The sequence below is a fragment of the Budorcas taxicolor genome, chromosome 8, assembly GCF_023091745.1.
Source record: "Budorcas taxicolor isolate Tak-1 chromosome 8, Takin1.1, whole genome shotgun sequence".
Lineage (NCBI taxonomy): Eukaryota > Metazoa > Chordata > Mammalia > Artiodactyla > Bovidae > Budorcas > Budorcas taxicolor.
In genome coordinates this window covers 98,674,831-98,695,704 of record NC_068917.1, presented here as the reverse complement: position 1 = coordinate 98,695,704, position 20,874 = coordinate 98,674,831, and the positions used below count along the sequence as shown (strand labels likewise).

The 20,874-nt window shown below is 36.9% G+C and overlaps 1 protein-coding gene across 1 annotated transcript in view; it reads right to left on the bottom strand.

The window, feature by feature from the left end:
- The window catches only part of FSD1L (fibronectin type III and SPRY domain containing 1 like), a 50,388-nt gene extending 30,874 nt beyond the window's left edge, over positions 1-19,514 (bottom strand). The window contains exons 1-5 of the mRNA XM_052645067.1: positions 19,500-19,514; positions 18,602-18,697; positions 15,998-16,129; positions 11,279-11,380; positions 4,571-4,593 (exon numbers count right to left, since the gene is read on the bottom strand). Coding sequence (XP_052501027.1) covers positions 4,571-4,593; positions 11,279-11,380; positions 15,998-16,129; positions 18,602-18,697; positions 19,500-19,514 — 368 coding nt within the window. The remainder of the gene's footprint in view (positions 1-4,570; positions 4,594-11,278; positions 11,381-15,997; positions 16,130-18,601; positions 18,698-19,499) is intronic.
- Positions 19,515-20,874: the final 1,360 nt, after the last annotated feature.

Below are 20,874 nucleotides of genomic sequence, written 5' to 3'. Positions count from 1 at the left end.
TTACAATATTGTGTTGGTTTTTGCCATAGATCAACATGAATCAGCCATAGGTATATATATATGTCCCCCTTCCTCTTGAACCTCCCTTCCACCTCCCACCACAGATTTAAAGATTTCTTAAAGAGCTATATTCAGACAGGTACTTAGTAAATGCCCACTGAATCAATGAACAGGTGTGAATTTGGCTGCTTCTAAACATGGGGATTTAAAAGTTTGTTGAAAACTGTTCAGAAAAATATCTGAGAGTATTTTAAGGAATTTAAACCTGAAACTTTATCTATAAAACTTGATTTAATCATAATGGTCTTTCCTGTAATAAATCATAATGGAAAATAATATTTAAAAATGTATATATCTATGTATAATTGAATTACTGTGCTGTACAACAGAAATTAGCACAACACTGTAAATCAACTATACTTCAATTAAAAAGTATCAAAAACAAAACAACAAATAAAAGCATAGCACGTACACCTTTCAAGATAAATCTGGGTCATAAAATCACTATGGCCTCAAAGGAAAAAAACATTCTCGAAAAACACATTAAAAAGGCTTATCAAAGCCCCAAAACAAGTTATTTCCTAGACAATGAAAACTTCAATCTCCAAAAATAAAGTTAGATGTACAAATATGCAATAATTTTCCAAAAGACTGAACTTATTTTTAGACTGAATATATCAACTCAACAGTGGCCACAGGACTGGAAAAGGTCAGTTTTCATTCCAATTCCAAAGAAAGACAATGGCAAAGAATGCTCTAACTACCGCACAATTGCACTCATCTCACATGCTAGTAATGTTCAAAATTCTCCAAGGCAGGCTTCAGCAATATGTGAACTGTGAACTCCCTGACGTTCAAGCTGGTTTTAGAAAAGGCAGAGGAACCAGAGATCAAATTGCCAACATCTGCTGGATCATGGAAAAAGCAAGAGAGTTCCAGAAAAACATCTATTTCTGCTTTCTTGACTATGCCAAAGCCTTTGACTGTGTGGATCACAAGAAACTGTGGAAAATTCTGAAAGAGATGGGAATACCAGACCACCTGACCTGCCTCTTGAGAAATCTGTATGCAGGTCAGGAAGCAACAGTTAGAACTGGACATGGAACAACAGACTGCTTCCAGATAGGAAAAGGAGTACGTCAAGGCTGTATATTGTTATCCTGCTTATTTAACTTATATACAGAGTACATCATGAGAAACGCTGGCCTGGAAGAAACACAAGCTGGAATCAAGATTGCTGGGAGAAACATCAATAACCTCAGATATGCAGACGACACCACCCTTATGGCAGAAAGTGAAGAGGAGCTAAAAAGCCTCTTGATGAAAGTGAAAGAGGACAGCGAAAAAGTTGGCCTAAAGCTCAACATTCAGAAAATAAAGATCATGGCATCCAGTCCCATCACTTCATGGGAAATAGATGGGGAAACAGTGGAAACAGTGTCAGACTTTATTTTTGGGGGCTCCAGAATCACTGCAGATGGTGACTGCAGCCATGAAATTAAAAGACGCTTACTCCTTGGAAGAAAAGTTATGACCAACCTAGATAGTATATTCAAAAGCAGAGACATTACTTTGCCGACTAAGGTCCAGCTAGTCAAGGCTATGGTTTTTCCTGTGGTCATGTATGGATGTGAGAGTTGGACTGTGAAGAAAGCTGAGCGCCGAAGAATTGATGCTTTTGAACTGTGGTGTTGGAGAAGACTCTTGAGAGTCCCTTGGACTGCAAGGAGATCCAACCAGTCCATTCTGAAGGAGATCACTCCTGGGTGTTCCTTGGAAGGAATGATGCTAAAGCTGAAGCTCCAGTACTTTGGCCACCTCATGTGAAGAGTTGACTCATTGGAAAAGACTCTGATGTTGGGAGGGATCGGGGGCAGGAGGAGAAGGGGACGACAGAGGATGAGATGGCTGGATGGCATCATGGACTCGATGGACTGAGTCTGAGTGAACTCCGGGAGATGGTGATGGACAGGGAAGCCTGGCGTGCTGCGATTCATGTGGTCGCAAAGAGTCGGACACGACTGAGCGACTGAACTGAACTGATATCTAGACATTATGCTTCAAAGCCCAACCAAACTATCTAAAATCCATATATAAGTCTCTACATTACAAGATCCATGTGGTTAGGGATGTTTTAATTCACCTTGCCTTTCTTGGTTCATTTTTAATAGTACAAACTAAATACAAAGATCTCTTCTTCCTAGTTTTATTTTTGCAAAGAGCAAACTGCAAAATAGTAAGAATGAACACAATTTCTTCAAACTACCTACTACATTAACTTGACTCTCTCTTTCATGATCCCTTTCTTTCAAAGAACTAGTAACTCTTCACAGTACACCTCAATTAATCATCTTCCAACCAGACTAAATTGGAAGCCTATACTAGTAAATTTTTAGAGTTATAAAAATCTATGCATTATCTTCTCATCATTTCTTTAGGTTTTCCTGTCACTCCTGCCATTTCTTCTGTATAATATCTATCACAGAAAGTAAGTACTGAGTTCTCATAGATACTTTATTTTTTGATTGCCTGCTCAGCTATGTTATCCATTCCTTAAATACCACTTCTGCTCTCTTCTAAGGAAGTAATCCTTTCTTCCCTTAATGAAGATAGTTATTTTATTATGACTATATGTTTATTTTTGTACTAAAAATACCAATATTGAATTCTAGAAGCTTGCTTCCTGGAAGAGCACATAAAAACCGTATCAGAGAATCCTGAACATTATGAAGCTTAAAAAAAGCCAAATTAAAAAAAATTAAACCAAGACTTAGAAATGTTCCTTACACAGGAAGAACAAACTTTGAAGGTAGCAAAAAAAAAAAAAAAAATTTACTTTGAAAAACAACAGCAACAACAACAACAAAAAAATGGAGCTTGCTCTGGCAGAAAAAAAGGAACTTTGACTCCTTTGAGATCACCTGGATACTCTGGGTATTGACGAAATATATCCAAGAGGTTGGTTTTGGGCAAAGAAATCTAGACTCACGGAAGAATATTCAGCCATGAACACTGATCATAAAATGAAATTCTGACAAATCAGGACCAAGAGAAAGAAGTCAGGGGTAAGGGCAGCAATCTGGGAGGCACAGAACCATACAGATTCCCAGGACAGGAAAGAGAGATTTTGCAAGGCTTTTCTCAAAGTCTTTGGGCAGCCTAAAACCTGATTAGGAAGTGACTTCTAATCCAGAAAATCAGGGACCAGAGGAGGATTTAATGGAGGAGGTGGCAAAATAAAATATTCATCTAGCCACAGTAGAAGATGAATTACTTATAGCGAAGTCAAGCAGACACAACCCAAACCTAACCCAAAAAACTGACCTACCTGGCATCCATTCCTCATACAGCCAATACTTTTCACCTTAAACTCTCATAATCTCATAATCAGGATTTATAAGAATAACCCATGTCTTTATACTCTGACATAAAATATACAAAAAATACTGTATAGCACATGACACTCTACTCAATATTCTGTAATGACCTATTTGGGAAAAGAATCTAAAAAAAGAGTAGACATGTGTACATGTATAACATCCACTTTGCTGTAGAGCAGAATAAAACATTGGTAAGTCAACTATACTTTGATAAAAATTAATTTTAAAATGAAATAAAACATAAAAAAAAGAAAAATTATTTGTGCTAAGAATGCTATGAAAGTCAAATAAAAGGCCACGAGAAAAACCCAAGTCTTCAGCCAAGATTAACAACAGCAACACTGGTTTTCCCACAATATATAAATAATAATTTTGCAAATTATCTGATGAATAATTTAATCTTGGGCTCAGAGTGGTGCTTTGAAGAGCTATGCCTTTCAGCGAATTTCATAATCCTCAAATGAAGAAACCTTAAAAGTGACAATCTCACTATAGTCAATGCTCAGTGACTAGCCAGGCAGATCAAAACCATCCCTTCTGTGATAACCCAATCCAAAACTGCCAACAGCTCCTTTAGCCCTCTGCTATATTTTTAAAACAAGTACTAACGTACCTTTCCTAATCCTGGCCCTAAGAATGGTAAAGACCTTTAAGCCAAAGTCTGCCACCATTGTTTTTTCCTCTTCCCACCAACTAGACAGCAGTGGCATTAGAAATAGCAAGAGATGGCACCAGGAACAGGATGAAATGAAAATACAAAGATATTAAATAGGAGAGCAGTGAAGTAGGAGTGCTTTGGCTCTTGAGGAACAATATAATGCTGTAACTTTTCATAAAATAAGACATGCTTATAAAATTTAACAACAAAACATGCATTCCAGGAATATTTTTTACATTATTCAAAATGGTTTCCCATCTACTAGCACAGCTAATTAAGGACTATACTAAAACTACATTATATCAGAAATGAAATTCTTCTGGAAGCACATAATTGTCCAAAACTGTATTTTCAAAAAATCTTGCTGATATGTTCTTTATTCTAGAATATAGGCAGAAGATGCTGTTTCTTTTTTTCTGTACTTGGCCATTAGATATTTTTAACTAATGAGATTCTAATAAGAAACTATTTGAATTTCATTTCTGACTTCAATGTTGATACTTTAAAAAAAAATGTAGGTTTTATATCATACCTATCCTTGATCTGTCTGGCAGCCTTGGAGCAAATCAGGGAGAAGAGAAAGAAGGCAGTTAGTGCTTTTCATGCAAGTTTCAATGGCAGTGACATGCAAGAAAAGTTAGGATAAAATCCCTGGAACAGATTAGTTCATTTTCACCAAAACAAATTTCCTATAATTTGTACAGTTGATGTCTGCTTGCATATTGTGATGTTAGAACTATAGGAAATCCGGTCCCCATATAAATATGTATCACTTTAAAATAAGGAGGGAAATATAACACTTCAAACTAATTTCAGATGACTGTAAATTTTTTTTCTTACCTTAAGATTATCAACACACACCTCAACTTTCATTCAGTCTGACACTCTTCAACTAGAACACTCAATCTCCTTCATGGGGCACACATTTCTATGCATTCTGATGGTTTTCTTATATATTTTAAATTTGCTCTCCAAATTTTCTTCAGAGATCTCTTTCACCACTTCATAATGGTTGTTCCAAGTTTTCTCTATTTGCCTCCACATGGGCAAGGACTTTGTATTCCTAGAGATTGCCTGCTAACATATAAAACTAGGCTGTGGTTCTACAACCCTTTACTCCCAAAAATGAAGCTGTAATGGCAAAAATTCAGGTAAGGAGAAACCAAAGAAACACTTGCAGCAATGGGTCTTTCCCTCAGATGACTTCATAAGAGCTGCCAACTTAAACCTACACTACTTAAGATATCTTTTTCTCTTATTTTGAGAATTCTAGCACAAATTTAGGAAGAGGGCACAGCTATTATTTGGTACTGCACATCTAAGAAAAATGATGAAAAATACAGGCATTGCTATCCCCTTTAAATCTACACACCATATAATAGATCCAGCACAAGTTTTTTCCCTACACTGAGCAGCATAATTAACAATGCATCTGATGTAGAAGATGGCTGTTATGCCTGACACTCTATCCCCAGTGTCTAGCATAAAGCTTGGCACATGGTAATAGTTAACAATTACTCAATTTAATTGAACATTAATTCAACGTATACAGCAATGCTTCTCTCTTTTCTTCAGTTCTAATACTGTTCTTACTTGGTACTGGTCATTTTTATACCTAATCTAAAATATTCTGGTCGGCATACCTGTCTACCACTTTACCACTGAGCCACCTGGGAATATTTTAGATAATTTTACAATGTCAGAAACAAAAAGAACAGAACTGAAATTTAGAAGATGAGTACATCACACAGTTCCAGCACTACCATAAGCAATTCCATGACACTGTATACTAATCAGGCTTCCCTGGTGGCTCAGAGGTAAAGAATCCACCTGCCAACGCAGGAGACACGGATTCAATCCCTGGGCCAAGAAGATCCCCTGAAGGAGTAAACGGCAACTCACTCCTGTATCCTTGCCTGGAGAATCCCATAGACAGAGGAGACTGGCCAGCTATAGTCCATGGGGTCGCAAAGAGTCAGACACAACTTAGCAACTAAGCACACAAACATTTTAACAATCTAATTCTCTGAAACAGAGGCTGAAATGGAGAGAAATCAGAGCACTGATAAACAGCAACAAAAAATAAAAATATACCAGTTTATGAATCATTAACTGCTATGAGAAAAATATACTAACACTGAATGTAGCAAAGGCTAGATGTCAATTTCATATTTTCCAGAGATTTATCTTTATTTTGATTTGCAGTAAAGCCCAACAGAATTCCCAGTAAAAATGTTAATGCCATACAACACTGAGGAAACTTTTCAAGTTTTGTCTATACATTCACACTGTTTCATACTTCAGATTTTCCTAAGAGATTTGGGGCAGATAATGTTGTAAAGTTTTCTTGAGAGAATCTGAAAATGACTAGGGGACAAATATTTAATATTTTTTACATTCTATGATTGAGACTTCTACCTTCACCCCATATTAAGAAATAATAATATGGGAAATGAAGGGAGCTCAGTCAGAGAGTAAATAAGAGCCAGTTTCAAGGTCCTATTTTCCCTTAGACAAAAAAATCAGATTAAAAAAAAACACTGCATAATGGTTGATTCCAAACATCAGAAGTTTTATATTTTCTATACAAATTTTTGGGCTTCCCTGGTGGCTCAGCTGGTAAACAATCCACCTGGAATGTGGGAGACTTGGGTTCAATCCCTGCGTTGGGAAGATCCCCTGGATTCCAAACATCAGAAGTTTTATATTTTCTATGAAGTGAAGTGAAGTGAAGTCACTCAGTCGTGTCCAACTCTCTGCAACCCATAGACGGTAGCGTACCAGGCTCCTCTGTCCATGGGATTTTCCAGGCAACAGTACTGGAGTGGATTGCCATTTCCTTCTCCAGGGGATCTTCCCAACCCAGGGCTCGAACCGAGGTTTCCCACATTGTAGACAGACGCTTTACCGTCTATATATATTTTGGAGAAGGAAATGGCAACCCACTCCAGTGTTCTTGCCTGGAGAATCCCAGGAACAGGGGAGCCTGGTGGGCTGCTGTCTATGGGGTCGCACAGAGTCGGACACGACTGAAGTGACTTAGCAGCAGCAGCAGTGTACATGTATTTATCTATTTATAAAGAGCACTATTAAAAAAATAATAATTATTTAAAAGCCTTCACAAAACCCTAGTAAATAACTTGAAATGAATTTTGCATCTCATACTGCATGCATCTATACTCTATGATTAGATACATTTTTATAACAGGAGATTACATTTCTATAAACACACATAAAAAGTAAAGGTGAAAAAGCATAGTTCTTAACAAGTACAGTTCTTAACAAATATTTTTGTGGATTTTAGGTTTTAGGGTGTTTTTTGGTTTGTTTGGCCATGCCATGTGGCATGCAAAAATCTTAGTTCCCCAACCAGGGGTTAAAACTGTGCCCCCTGCACTGAGAACATGGCATCTTAACATGGTATCCCTGGAATGCCAGGAAGTCCCTATTCTTAAAACATTTAGAACTGTTCTTAAACTGCCTTCATAACTGAAACTTTCATGCCTTTTTTGGGGGCAGGGGGGCACACTGAGCAGCTTGCAGGGTCTTAACTCACTAACCAGGGATTGAACCCGTGTGCCCTTCATGCTTTCGTTGATGGTCCTCTTTCCTGGAATTCCTGACTGCAGCTCACAGAAGGAGCTTCTGCCAATACTACTTGTGCTCCGTTGAAAATAGAGTGAGCTTCCACCATTCTCATTATTTGTTCCTCCCAGTGGTCAGAGACTGACGCTTGCTGAACAATATTCAAAAGGTGAGTTACTGTAAGTCAAAACTGGGAAATACACAAAATCCTTTCTCCCTTTCACCTGTGATCAAATCCAGAAGACTATTTCTCTTTCACCTTATGCTGTACTTTTTTTCTCCACTGTAGGCGTTTGTGGGCAGGTAACCATTCCCTTCCCCCTCGTCTGACAACTGAGTTATGTGTGGCAAGATTGTGATGAAGTGGTTGGTGAGTTATACTGACTTGGAAATTGTCCCACAAACTCAGCTCTTTTCTTAGGTAGGATTCAAGTTCTAAATTCAGGGGAGAGCAGGAGTTGGTAGGAATACTAGTTTTGCTAAGGGATCCATGCAGTGTTCTGTAGGCCAGTTATTAGCAGAAAAACTAAGTCTGATGAGGCTTTGGCTACTTGTTCATCCAGAACTCAATTGCTGATGAGCTTTCTGCATATATTTACTATCAGCCAAACTTTCAACAACTTAAAAAATTAGTGAAAATTTACTCTAAAATCCTTTTTCATTTGTGCTAGTTTTACTTGTTCTCTTTCAGACTATCTAATGCTGGCAAATGCTGGCAAATAGCAGTTTTCTATTCAATTCTCATACTGCTGCTGCTGCTAAGTCGCTTCAGTCGTGTCCGACTCTGCATGACCCCATAGACAGCAGCCCACCAGGCTCCCCCGTCCCTGGGATTCTCCAGGCAAGAACACTGGAGTGGGTTACCATTTCCTTCTCCAATGCATGAAAGTGAAAAGTGAAAGTGAAGTCGCTCAGTCGTGTCCAACTCTTAGCAACCCCATGGACTGCAGCCTACCAGGGTCCTCCGTCCATGGGATTTTCCAGGCAAGAGTACTGGAGTGGGGTGACATCGCCTTCTCCTACTGGTGTATTGCAAAATGATCATTTAAATATTAGTATTTAAAGTACTCTTTTTGAAGACAATGAAATCTAAAAAGAATCATGACCTGGATTTCAGCCTATAATAATTTTGTCTCCAGAAGTTATTCATATTAATCTTATTTGGTAGCACAGCTGAGAAAGAATCCACTTGCAATGCAGGAGATCCTGGTTCAATTCCTGGGTTGGGAAGACCCCCTGGAGAAGGGATAGGCTATCCACTTCAGTTTCTTGGGCTTCCCTGGTGGCTCTGATAGTAAAGAATCTGCCTGCAATGAAGGAGACTTGGGTTTGATCTCTGGTTGGGAAGATCCCCTGGAGGAGGGCATGGCAATGTACTCCAGTATTCTTGCCTGGAGAATCCCCATGGACAGAGGAGTCTGGTGGGCTACAGTCCATGGGGTCATAAAGAGTTGGACATGCCTGAGCGACTCAGCACAGCAATCACTTTAATATGAGATATTTACAAACAATATACCTTAAAAGAATTGTTTCCAAATATCTAACAACATACTGCTAGTCCATTAATTAATCTTCCAAGTCATCTTTCCCTATCCTGTCAGCAATTAGGAATCTGAGGCAAGCGTGAGTCCATGCAGTTGGCAGGAAAGTGAATTTGGTTTTTAACTTGGAACAAACTATTATCTGGATACTATTTGGATATACTAAGAAAATAATTGCAAGCAACTCTCAGTTAAGCATTTTTCTTGAACAATAAACTCCGATTTCTGTCAAGGAAACACTGACAAATAATTCATTTCACGACATCTTCAAAACAGTTCAAGCTATTAGGCAGTACTGCAAAATGCTGGAAGACAAGACCAAAATAGTAAGAAAAGTAGCACATGAAGAAAATATATTTAGACCATAAGGTGATGTATTTTATCAGAACCTTTCCAATTTACAGTAAACTGGAAACAAGTTTTAACAAAGCTGGAAAGAACAAAGGAGAGGGCAAGAGAGAACAGCATCTTTTGAGAGGAAGAGGAAAGGACTCTGAAAATGTCAATGGAAAGAGAAACTTGAGAGAAACAAACTGTTATTAGTGTTTCTAAACATTAGGTGCTACTTAAATTCAACTGGATTCCAGCTATTTTTGAGTACCATGTCCATACTTTCTAGTTCTCCTGTCTTTTTCTTCTCTCTCAGGCGCTAAGCTGTGAATTCTTGCTGCTATGATTATGCCTATCATTAACAGCTGCCCTAGTCCACTAGAAGGGCATTCTGTTGACAACAAGGAAACAAAAAGGGGAAAAAAACCCTAAAAACTCAGTGGCACCATGTACATATTAATAACAGATTCCAAGAAACTATCACAATTAGAAGATATTAAGTCTTGCTCATGAACTGTATGACACTGCTTCTGCTGACTCAAACATCTTTTGCTTTCTGCATGTTTTTGGCTATGTTCCAGATATTTGAAATTATCATGTAAATGCCCTCTGAATAGGTGATGTAGATATACTTTTAAAATAATTTAAAGTATGATACAATTCCCTCATAAATCCTGTACATAAGTCTTACAAAGTACTAATGATGAACTTTCTTATAACCGACATCCAAATTTAAGAATGAATTAGTTAACTGGTTTATGGCAAAAGAACTCTGATTCATTCTGTCAAAAGGAATTAATTTTTAAATTTAATTTTCAGGATGTAGAGATATAAGTCAGCAAATGTTATCTTCTCAAGGAAGTCTTTTCTACCCTTAAAGTTCATAAAAAAATCATAAAATTAAATCACTGGTGGGCACAAGTGGATTATAAAGCCACCTTTCTAACAATAAAACAGTTCACTATATAGACCACAAAGACCAAGAAAATATTAAACTTAAATGTCTTATCTTGATAAGACTACTTCACAGTACATATTTTACTAATTATATCATTTAATTTTATACTCTTTCACATCATTTTCTATGTAGTCTACATACTTATTCTACATAAAAGAGCAAATGTGATTTGATAAATTGATAATCATTTAAAAATGACTATACTTAAGACTTAGAATCTAGAATTAAGAATCTCTTATCAAACACCAGGTTACACCATTAGCGGTCTTCTTGCTCTACTATTTATATCTCCGTATCAAATATACCCTATAAGGACATATATTTTCCTATTTCAATAAAGCATTCTTAAACAGTAGGACATTTAATAACAAACTTAGTAACAAATTTCACAGTGCTCTCATATGCATTAAGTGATGTTTTCCCAATCAGCTTAGTGAAAGGAACATCAACCTAGTTATTAGCAATACCAATCTTCTTTCATTAGCCAAAAAATGTTTATAACAGAGGTATGATTCAGCTAAAGCATACCTTTAAAATAAAGGGGGAATGTAACTGAAAAAAAGAATAACTTTATTCATCTGAACTGAGCATTAACAAAATTTAAATAAATAATTAATTTGTTCATGGCCCCAATGACACATACTTCTAAGCATATGCTTTGGAATACATGAACAGCTAGCATTTTACTTAACAAATTCCAAACCTTTTCTAGTATTAGAAATGACTGAATGAATTCAAAATTAAATGGGGAAATATCATTCTCTTTTAAACAGAACTATCCTTTTTAAGTGGATTAGTCTCATTTTTTTGGTCAGTTTTTTGGTACCTTTGAAAATTCTTCAGGTTCCTTTATATCTAATGATCTTGTTGCAAATTCTAGTAGTTCTTCTGAGTTCTCCAAGGCATTATTACATTGACTAAGTTGACTCTAAAAATAAAAATAATAATGATAAATCATTAAAACAGAATTTCCTATGATCAGAATCTTAAATGAATGTTACACTCTTAACAGCAATAATCAAACAAACATATTCCAGAGAGGTACTGAAGTTAATCACTAGTCACATATATAATAAATTTTAACTATCTTAAACCATCCAGAACAGCTTAATTGCATACAGATAAAGGTATACTCATCATTTAAAAATACAAAAGAAAACAAAGCAATTATAAATAGCTGGGATCAAATTTATTTAAAGATTCTTCCAATCAGGGTAGCCAGAAGACTATCAATGATTTAAATTAAAATATAAAAATAATCCATCTGTAGACAACATCCTCTATAATGGAGACTAAATTTCTAGATGATATTTAACTAAGCTAAAATGTATGAATCCAGTTACAGGTACATTCAGTTGAACACAATCTCAGTACTCCATTTATCGCATTACTCAGGTAACACATATTCCTATAAAGGCTAATTTACAGCTTTCAAAACTGGATAACACAGGAGTCACAAATTCAAGTGTCTAGATTTAAAAAAAAAGTCATACATAAACAAAAAGTAGTAAGTAACTGTTACAGTGACGTGCTCTATTATAGTGATGTGCTAATTTCACCTAACACAATCTTTCTTATTCAGTTCTCTTCTCTCTTGGCCTCTCTCCCTCACTTTATCATTTGTAGTTTAAAACTAAGCTATGTGAAAATATTGCTAGTGATAACTTTAAACGAAGAAACAAACACATCTCTAAGCTTTTAAATGTATTGAAGATTCTTCTTCAAAATATTTATTTATACGTATTATTAAAATCTATATTCTTTGCAGCCAAAGATGGAGAAGCTCTATACAGTCAGCAAAAACAAGACCAGGAGCTGATTGTGGCTCAGATATGAACTCCTTATTGCCAAATTCAGATTTAACTTGAAGAAATTAGGGAAAAACACTAGACCATTCAGGTATGACCTAAATCAAATCCCTTATAATTATACAGTGGAAGTGAGAAATAGATTTGAGGGACCAGATCTGATAGATAGAGTGCCAGATGAACTATGGAATGAAGTTCGTGACACTGTACAGGAGACAGAGATCAAGACCATCCCCATGGAAAAGAAATGCAAAAAAGCAAAATGGCTGTCTGGGGAAGCCTTACAAATAGCTGTTGAAAGAAAAGAAGCAAAAAGCAAAGGAGAAAAGGAAAGATATAAGCATCTGAATGCAGAGTTCCAAAGAATAGCAAGAAGAAATAAGAAAGCCTTCTTCAGTGATCAGTACAAAGAAATAGAAGAAAAGAACAGAATGGCAAAGACTAGAGATTTCTTCAAGAAAATTAGAGAAACCAAGGGAACATTTCATGCAAAGATGGGCTCGATAAAGGACAGAAATGGTATGGACCTAAAACAAGCAGAAGATATTAAGAAAAGGTGGCAAGAATACAAAGAAGAACTGTACAAAAAAGATCTTCACAACCCAGATAATCACAATGGTGTGATCACTCACCTAGAGCCAGACATCCTGGAATGTGAAGTCAAGTGGGCCTTAGAAAGCATCACTATGAACAAAGCTAGTAGAGGTGATGGAATTCCAGTTGAGTTATTTCAAATCCTGAAAGATGATGCTGTGAAAGTGCTGCACTCAATATGCCAGCAAATTTGGAAAACTCAGCAGTGGCCACAGGATTGGAAAAGGTCAGCTTTCATTCCAATCCCAGAGAAAGGCAATGCCAAAGAATGCTCAAACTACTGCACAACTGCACTCATTTCACACACTTGTAGGGTAATGCTCAAAATTCTCCAAGCCAGGCTTCAGCAATATGTGAACCATGAACTTCCAGATGTTGAAGCTGGTTTTAGAAAAGGCAGAGGAACCAGAGATCAAATTGCCAACATCCGCTGGATCATAGAAAAAGCAAGAGAGTTCCAGAAAAACATCTATTTCTGCTTTCTTGACTATGCCAAAGCCTTTGACTGTGTGGATCACATTAAACTGTGGAAAATTCTGAAAGAGATGGGAATACCAGACCACCTGACCTGCCTCTTGAGAAATCTGTATGCAGGTCAGGAAGCAACAGTTAGAACTGGACATGGAACAACAGACTGGTTCCAAATAGGAAAAGGAGTATGTCAAGGCTGTATATTGTCACCCTGCTTATTTAACTTATATGCAGAGTACTTCATGAGAAACGCTGGGCTGGAAGAAGCACAAGCTGGAATCAAGATTGCTGGGAGAAATATCAATAACCTCAGATATGCAGATGACACCACCCTTATGGCAGAAAGTGAAGAGGAACTAAAAAGCCTTCTGATAATAGTGAGACGAGAGTGAAAAAGTTGGCTTAACGCTCAACATTCAGAAAACGAAGATCATGGCATCTGGTGCCATCATTTCACGAGAAATAGATGGGGAAACAGTGTCAGACTTTATTTTTGGGGGCTCCAAAATCACTGCAGATGGTGACTGCAGCCATGAAATTAAAAGATGCTTATTCCTTGGAAGGAAAGTTATGACCAACCTAGATAGCATATTCAAAGTGCATCTAGTCAAGGCTATGGTTTTTCCAGCAGTCATATATGGATGTGAGAGTTGGGCTGTGAAGAAAGCTGAGCGCCGAAGAATTGATGCTTTTGAACTATGGTGTTGGAGAAGACTCTTGAGAGTCCCTTTTAATGTAAGAAGATCCAACCAGTCCATTTTAAAGGAGATCGGTTCTGGGTGTTCTTTGGAAGGAATGATGCTAAAGCTGAAACTCCAGTACTTTGGCCACCTCATGTGAAGAGCTGACTCATTGGAAAAGACTCTGATGTTGGGAGGGATTGGCGGCAGGAGCAGAAGGGGACAACAGAGGATGAGATGGTTGGATGCCATCACTGACTCGATGGACGTGAGTTTGAGTGACCTCCGGGAATTGGTGATGGACAGGGAGGCCTGGTGTGCCGCGATTCATGGGGTTGCAAAGAGTCGGACATGACTGAGCGTCTGAACTCAACTGAATGACATCTATTCCATATTCAAATCTACTTCATTTTCCCTTACAATACACAGTAAAGATAAACTACATATGATTAAAATAGCAGTAAAAAGCATGGGAGGGAGGAAGGCAGGCCAGAGATTAAGCAATTGAAAGCTTAAAAGGTATTCCAAACCAGTGCTGTAAAGAAGGATCTGGGTTCAAGGCAGAACAGAAATCTGCACAAGATGAATCATGGGTGAAACTTCAGGAGATGCTGAGTTTTCCTTTTTTCTCCAATCTTGGGTTTTAAATGAATGAATTTCTTACTGATTGAAATTTATGAGTACTTTACGACTAAACTAATTACCCTTAAATGATTTAAGTACAGCTGGCTCTTGAATAACAAGGAGGTTAATCCACAAATGGGCTTCCCTGGTGGGGAAGAGTCAACCCTTTACATCTGGAGTTCTTCTGCATCCGCAGAGTCAACCAACCACAGGCTGTGTGATACTGCAGTATTTCCTACTGAAAAATATCAGCGTATAAGTGGATCCTCACAGTTCAAACCCATGTTATTACCTGTAATATAACCCCTACCTCCTAAATAGAAATAAGAAATCTCAACCAACAAGACTGGGCAGACTTGAAAGGGAATTTAATTAACCCTTGGAAATTGCGCCTGTTTGTAAAAGAAAGAGAACATCTGTATTCCTCCACAGCTTTCAGATTCTCAAAGATATAACCAAAATCAATACACAAAAATTAGTTGCACTTCTACAGATGAACAATGCAAGAAGGAAAATTTTTAAAAATACCATTTATAGTAGTATCAAAAAGAATGAAATTCTTTGGAGTAAACTTAATCAAGGGGTAAAAGACCTATTCAGTGAATCCTACAAAACGTTGCTAAAAGAAATTAAATAACAAATAAATGGAGAACACAGCTTATGATTATGGATTGGAAGACTTAATATGATCAATTCTATTATCCAAAGCAATCTACAAATTCAATGCAAACACTATCAAAATTTCAATGTATACCCATGTATACTGCAACATTACTCACAACAGCCAAGAGATGGAGGCAGCCCAAATGTCCACAGACAGATACACAGATAAAGAAAATGTGGTAAATATATACAAGGGAATATTATTCAGTCAAAAAAGAAGGAAATCCTGCCACATGCTACAAAATGGATCAATGTTGAGGACATTATGCTGAGTGAAATAAGCAAGACACCAAACGGACAAATACTGTACGATTCCATTTATATGAGACATCTAAAGTAGTCAAAATCATGAAAACAGACAATACAATGGTGGTTGCCAGGCAGTGGGTGAAGGGGCACGTGGAGAGTTGTTCAATGAGTACAGAGTTTCAATTCTGCAAGATGAAAAAGTCCTAGAGACACAATACACAACAAAGTGAATATATTTAATACTACTTATATTTAAAAACGGTTAAGAGAGTAAATCTTAAGTTTTTTAACCACAATTTTAATAAAATGGTATCTATGACCAATATGAAATTAAGAATCACTCTTCTATTAGATAAAAGTACATTTATACACAAAAACCCACTAATTTTTGCTTTTAATAAACCAAGTATTATACAGACTAAAATTATTCATATTTACATCATTGTATGATCTCACCTGTAACTCTTGTGATTTACGTGCTTGCTCCTGCTTGATACTGTTAATCATACTTTCCTTTACCTCATCCAATATGGAGTATAAACTGTCAAATTCTTCATCTAATTCTGAAAGTATGTTAGAAGAATTTTCCTGTTTAATAAATGAATAAAACAAATTATTTTACTTAAGAGCTATTAAACACTAAAAAACTAAAAGATACAGTGCTTATTAAAGGAGAGAATAAATTCATACTATGAACTACCATAGCCTAACATCATAAAATAATTAAAATTCTAATATTTGACATAAGGTTTTTAAAAACAGATCAATCCAAGAAGCTGGCTGCACTGACAGTTCTACTTCAGCAATGCAGCCTTTTATGAACTAGCCCATACCTCTCCTCACTTTTATAAGACTGTTTCCACAGGACAAGGTGAAAGGTTGTTTTAAGACTGTCAACTTTGTCCTGACCTTTGGGCTCTAAGGCAGGCCCTAAGCCAGTGGTTTACAACCTTCGGTGTGCATGAGAATCATCAGTGAAGCAGATTTTAATAAAATATTCCAGAGACTTTGATTTTGTAACTCTGAGGAACAGTTTGGGCATACAGGGTTGGGGCTGATTTTGCACAAAGTTTTAAATCTCTCCGGTTGTCTAAAACACTGCATTTACACAAGATAAGCAGAATTAAAAGACTAAGTAATCCTTATTGGGTTTGAAGAAAGGGATAAAACACTGAATTTTGGTCCCAGAAGGAATCTCAGAAATCATCTACCGACTAGAATTTATAGTCAAACTTCTAAATTTTACAAACTAAAATACAGACTTGCCCAAAGCCCCACACCTAGTTATTAGTGGCAGAACCAATATAGCATTTCAAACTGTCGCCCTCCCAGAGTTCCTCACTGCCTCATTAAGCAAGATGCTTCTGTTTCAAAAAGAAATAAGAAAATATCTGTGAAACCCCTAGATAAGCAATATCCATACTTGCAACAATTATGAGGCAGAAGAAATTATCTTAAAGTATTGTTCAACATAGAAGAATCATTCAACTAAGAGAAGTGAAACTGGCACTGGTTTCCAGAACTAATACATAAAATCTACTATAATAGGCTACAGTCCATGGGGTCGCAAAGAGTTGGACACGACTGAGCAATTTCACTTTCATTTTCACTATAATATTACAATCCAAATTTTTGCTTATAATGTTTATAGAACCAGTAGAGGCTTACAAAAGTGGTGTTAATCATTTTACTACCTTTTATACAGTAGTAAGAACATGATTTAGAGGAAGAAATGTGCAGTTTGGAAGGCAGAAGAACTAAGTTAAATTCCACACAGACTCAGTAAAAGTGTGACCCTGGACAAGCCACTTAAATTCCTGGACCTCAGTTCTTCCATCTATAGAAAGGAATTGGCCTACTCTTTTTCCTCTCAATGACCAACTGGCATAGCCTTAGAGTCTCCTGCCCACTACAGCTTATATTCCCATCTTCAATGACAAAGGTGTAGTTTAATTCCACCTCTATTTCTTTTTCTGGATGCTAAAGTAAAGTCCGAATAATTTGTCAATCAGAAAAAATAGTATGAGCTAGCTCTATCTTGGACTTCCCTGGTGGCTCAGACGGGAAAGCGTCTGTCTACAATGTGAGAGACCTGGGTTCGATCCCTGGGTTGGGAAGATTCCCTGGAGAAGGAAATGGCAACTCACTCCAGTACTAAGGCATCTTTTTCCAGATTTCAAATATGATGGTTCTCTTGTCCATAGACTAAGAGTTTTAGAACCACTAGTTTTGCTTATTTAAAGAAACTGGATTAGTGGATTCCAATAAAATACTTTGAGAAAGATAGGTAAAGTGGTGAAGATTATAATCAACTAACTTCAATCACAGCAATTTCAGAAGGAAAGAAAACATAAGACCATAGGTTTAACAAGCCAAGAGCCTGGCAATTAACTGGGCTGAACCAAACAAAAACCAAAGGAAAGGATTCACTGTCTACAAGGGTCCTGGAAATCTTCTATTAATATGTTTATCTTACAAAGAAATGACCCTTAAATTAATTAAGGTGCATTCACAGAGAAGCACCACCAGCTTATCTTTAAGGTCCCTTCCACAATCAACATTTGATTATTTACAGTACGGATTACCCACCTAAACCTGGGATCATTTCCTTAAGTATTCCCCTCTCTTCTCATTGGGCACTTACCTTTTATGTTTTACTTTCATCTAGTTCTGCAAGTGGACCTCTTACTATTTACATTTTCCTTCTATTATTTACCATAAAAGAAATGTTTAGCTTCCCAGTACTTTTGGAAACGTATGATTTGCTCTTACTTGGGATTAGAAAATACAAACATGAAATGGAAAGGAACAAAAGTGAGCATTATAATATTCCTACCAATTACAATTCCAGAGTTTTCTTCTTCCCTAACTATTTGATCTTTCTATGGAGAATCCAGGACTAGCAAATGAAGCTTTTTTTTAATCTGCCATTAAAAAACCCTGCTCTCATCTTCATTAGTTTATAATCTAGAGTTAATGGTATATATTTATACTTATGATTCCACCCAACAATCATTCACTGTGATATAGTCACACAAATTTTTCTCAACAGATTCATACCTGAACTCCTTTTAGTGTTTGGTTTAGTGTATCAATAAAGTTCTGAATTTCATCATTTTTATTTGCCAGAGTTGAAATGATCCTTTGTAGAGCTTCCTAGGATAAAAAAATTGTTAACATTATGATATTTTATTAAAAGAGAATTATAAACTTCACTACAACAATTGTCTTTAAAAAATATCTCTGAATATCAGAGCATATTATGTAATAAACACGAGCAATGTAAAACTGCTCATTATTCAAAGGCTATAATTACAAAAGATGGCATATATGCCAGTTGTTTTAAAACCTCTTATCCCTATAGTACAACCATACCTTTCACCACCATATCTTTCACACCACAGATGATCAGCATTATTTAATATCAAGACTGTTACATTAAGTCATAAGGCCATGGCAAATGAGTAAAATCAAATTCTTAAATGATGCAAAAATATACAAAAACTTCTAATTAACATCAGGATATAGGAGTAAAAGTTGAGACACTAAAATTTGACATTTTACTTATAAAAATTACATCTTAGAAATACGAAAGTAGATAATAAATCTGCATTTAAAATTACATTTATCAATACAATATTGCAACTATCCTCCAATTAAGAACAGTTTTTAAATTATAACATTCATGGCAATATTTACAGATGATATAGAACCATAATAAATAAGGCAGATAATTTTAGTAGCAAATACCTCAGACTTTGATAATGCTTCCTATTATAATAGAACACTCGATTATTTAATTTTCTCATATCTCTAGTTCAGTGTTGTCCAAAAAAACGTCCTGCTATGATGGAAATACTCCATATGTGTCAATAAAAGTGAAAGGGAAAAAAACGCAGAAACCTAGTCCATCATTAGTTAGTCAGTTAGTTAGTTCAGTCGCTCAGTCGTGTCTGACTCTTTGCGACCCCATGGATGCAGCACGCCAGGCCTCCCCGTCCATCACCAACTCCCAGAGTCCACCCAAACCCATGTCCATTGAGTCGGTGATGCCATCCAGCCATCTCATCCTCTGTCGCCCCCTTCTCTTCCTGCCTTCAATCTTTCCCAGCTTCAGGGTCTCTTTAAATGAGTCAGTTCTTTTGCATCAGGTGACCAAAGTAGCGGAGTTTCAGCTTCAGCATCAGTCCTTCCAGTGAATATTCAGGACTGATTTCCTTCAGGACTGAATGGTTGGATCTCCTTGCAGTCCAAGGGACTCTCAAGAGTCTTCTCCAACACCACAGTTCAAAAGTATTAATTCTTCGTCACTCAGCTTTCTTTATAGTCCAACTCTCACATCCATACATGACTACTGGAAAAACCATAGCTTTGACTAGACGGACCTTTGTTGGCAAAGTAATGTCTCTGTTTATTAATATGTTGTCTGAAGGTTGGTCATAACTTTTCTTCCAAGGAGCAAGCATCTTTTAATTTCATGGCTGCAGTCACCATCTGCAGTGATTTTGGAGCCCCCCAAAATAAAGTCTGTCACTGTTTCCACATCTATTTCCCATGAAGTGATGGGACCAGATGCCATGATCTTAGTGTTCTGAATGTTGAGTTTTAAGCCAATTTTTCACTATCCTCTTTCACTTTCACCAACAGGCTTGTTAGTTCTTCTTCACTTTCTGCCATAAGGGTGGTGTCATCTGCATAGCTGAGGTTATTGGTATTTCTCCCGGCAATTTTGATTCCAGCTTGTGCTTCATCCAGCCCAGCGTTTCTCATGATGCACTCTGCTTATAAGTTAAATAAGCAGGGTGACAATATACAGCCTTGACGTACTCCTTTCCCTATTTGGAAACTACCAACACAACTGCACTGATCTCACACGCTAGTAAAGTAATGCTAAAAACTCTCCAAGCCAGGCTTCAACAATACGTGAACCGTGGACTTCCAGATGTTCAAGCTGGTTTTAGAAAGGGCAGAGGAACCAGAGATCAAACTGCCAACATCCACTGGATCATCGAAAAAGCAAGAGAGTTCCAGAGAAACATCTATTTTTGCTTTCCTGACTATGCCAAAGGCTTCGACTGTGTGGATCACAATAAACTGTGGTAAATTCTCAAAGAGATGGGAATATCAGACCACCTGACCTGCCTCTTAAGAAATCTGTATGCAGGTCAGGAAGCAACAGTTAGAACTGGACATGGAACAGACTGGTTCCAAATAGGGAAAGGAGTATGTCAAGACCATCATTACAGTCTTTCATTTGTGCTCTACATGCAGTCAACTACAGTAGACTTTACCTCTAAACTAACTCTGCGTAGCCATTTCCTTCTCCATGGGAG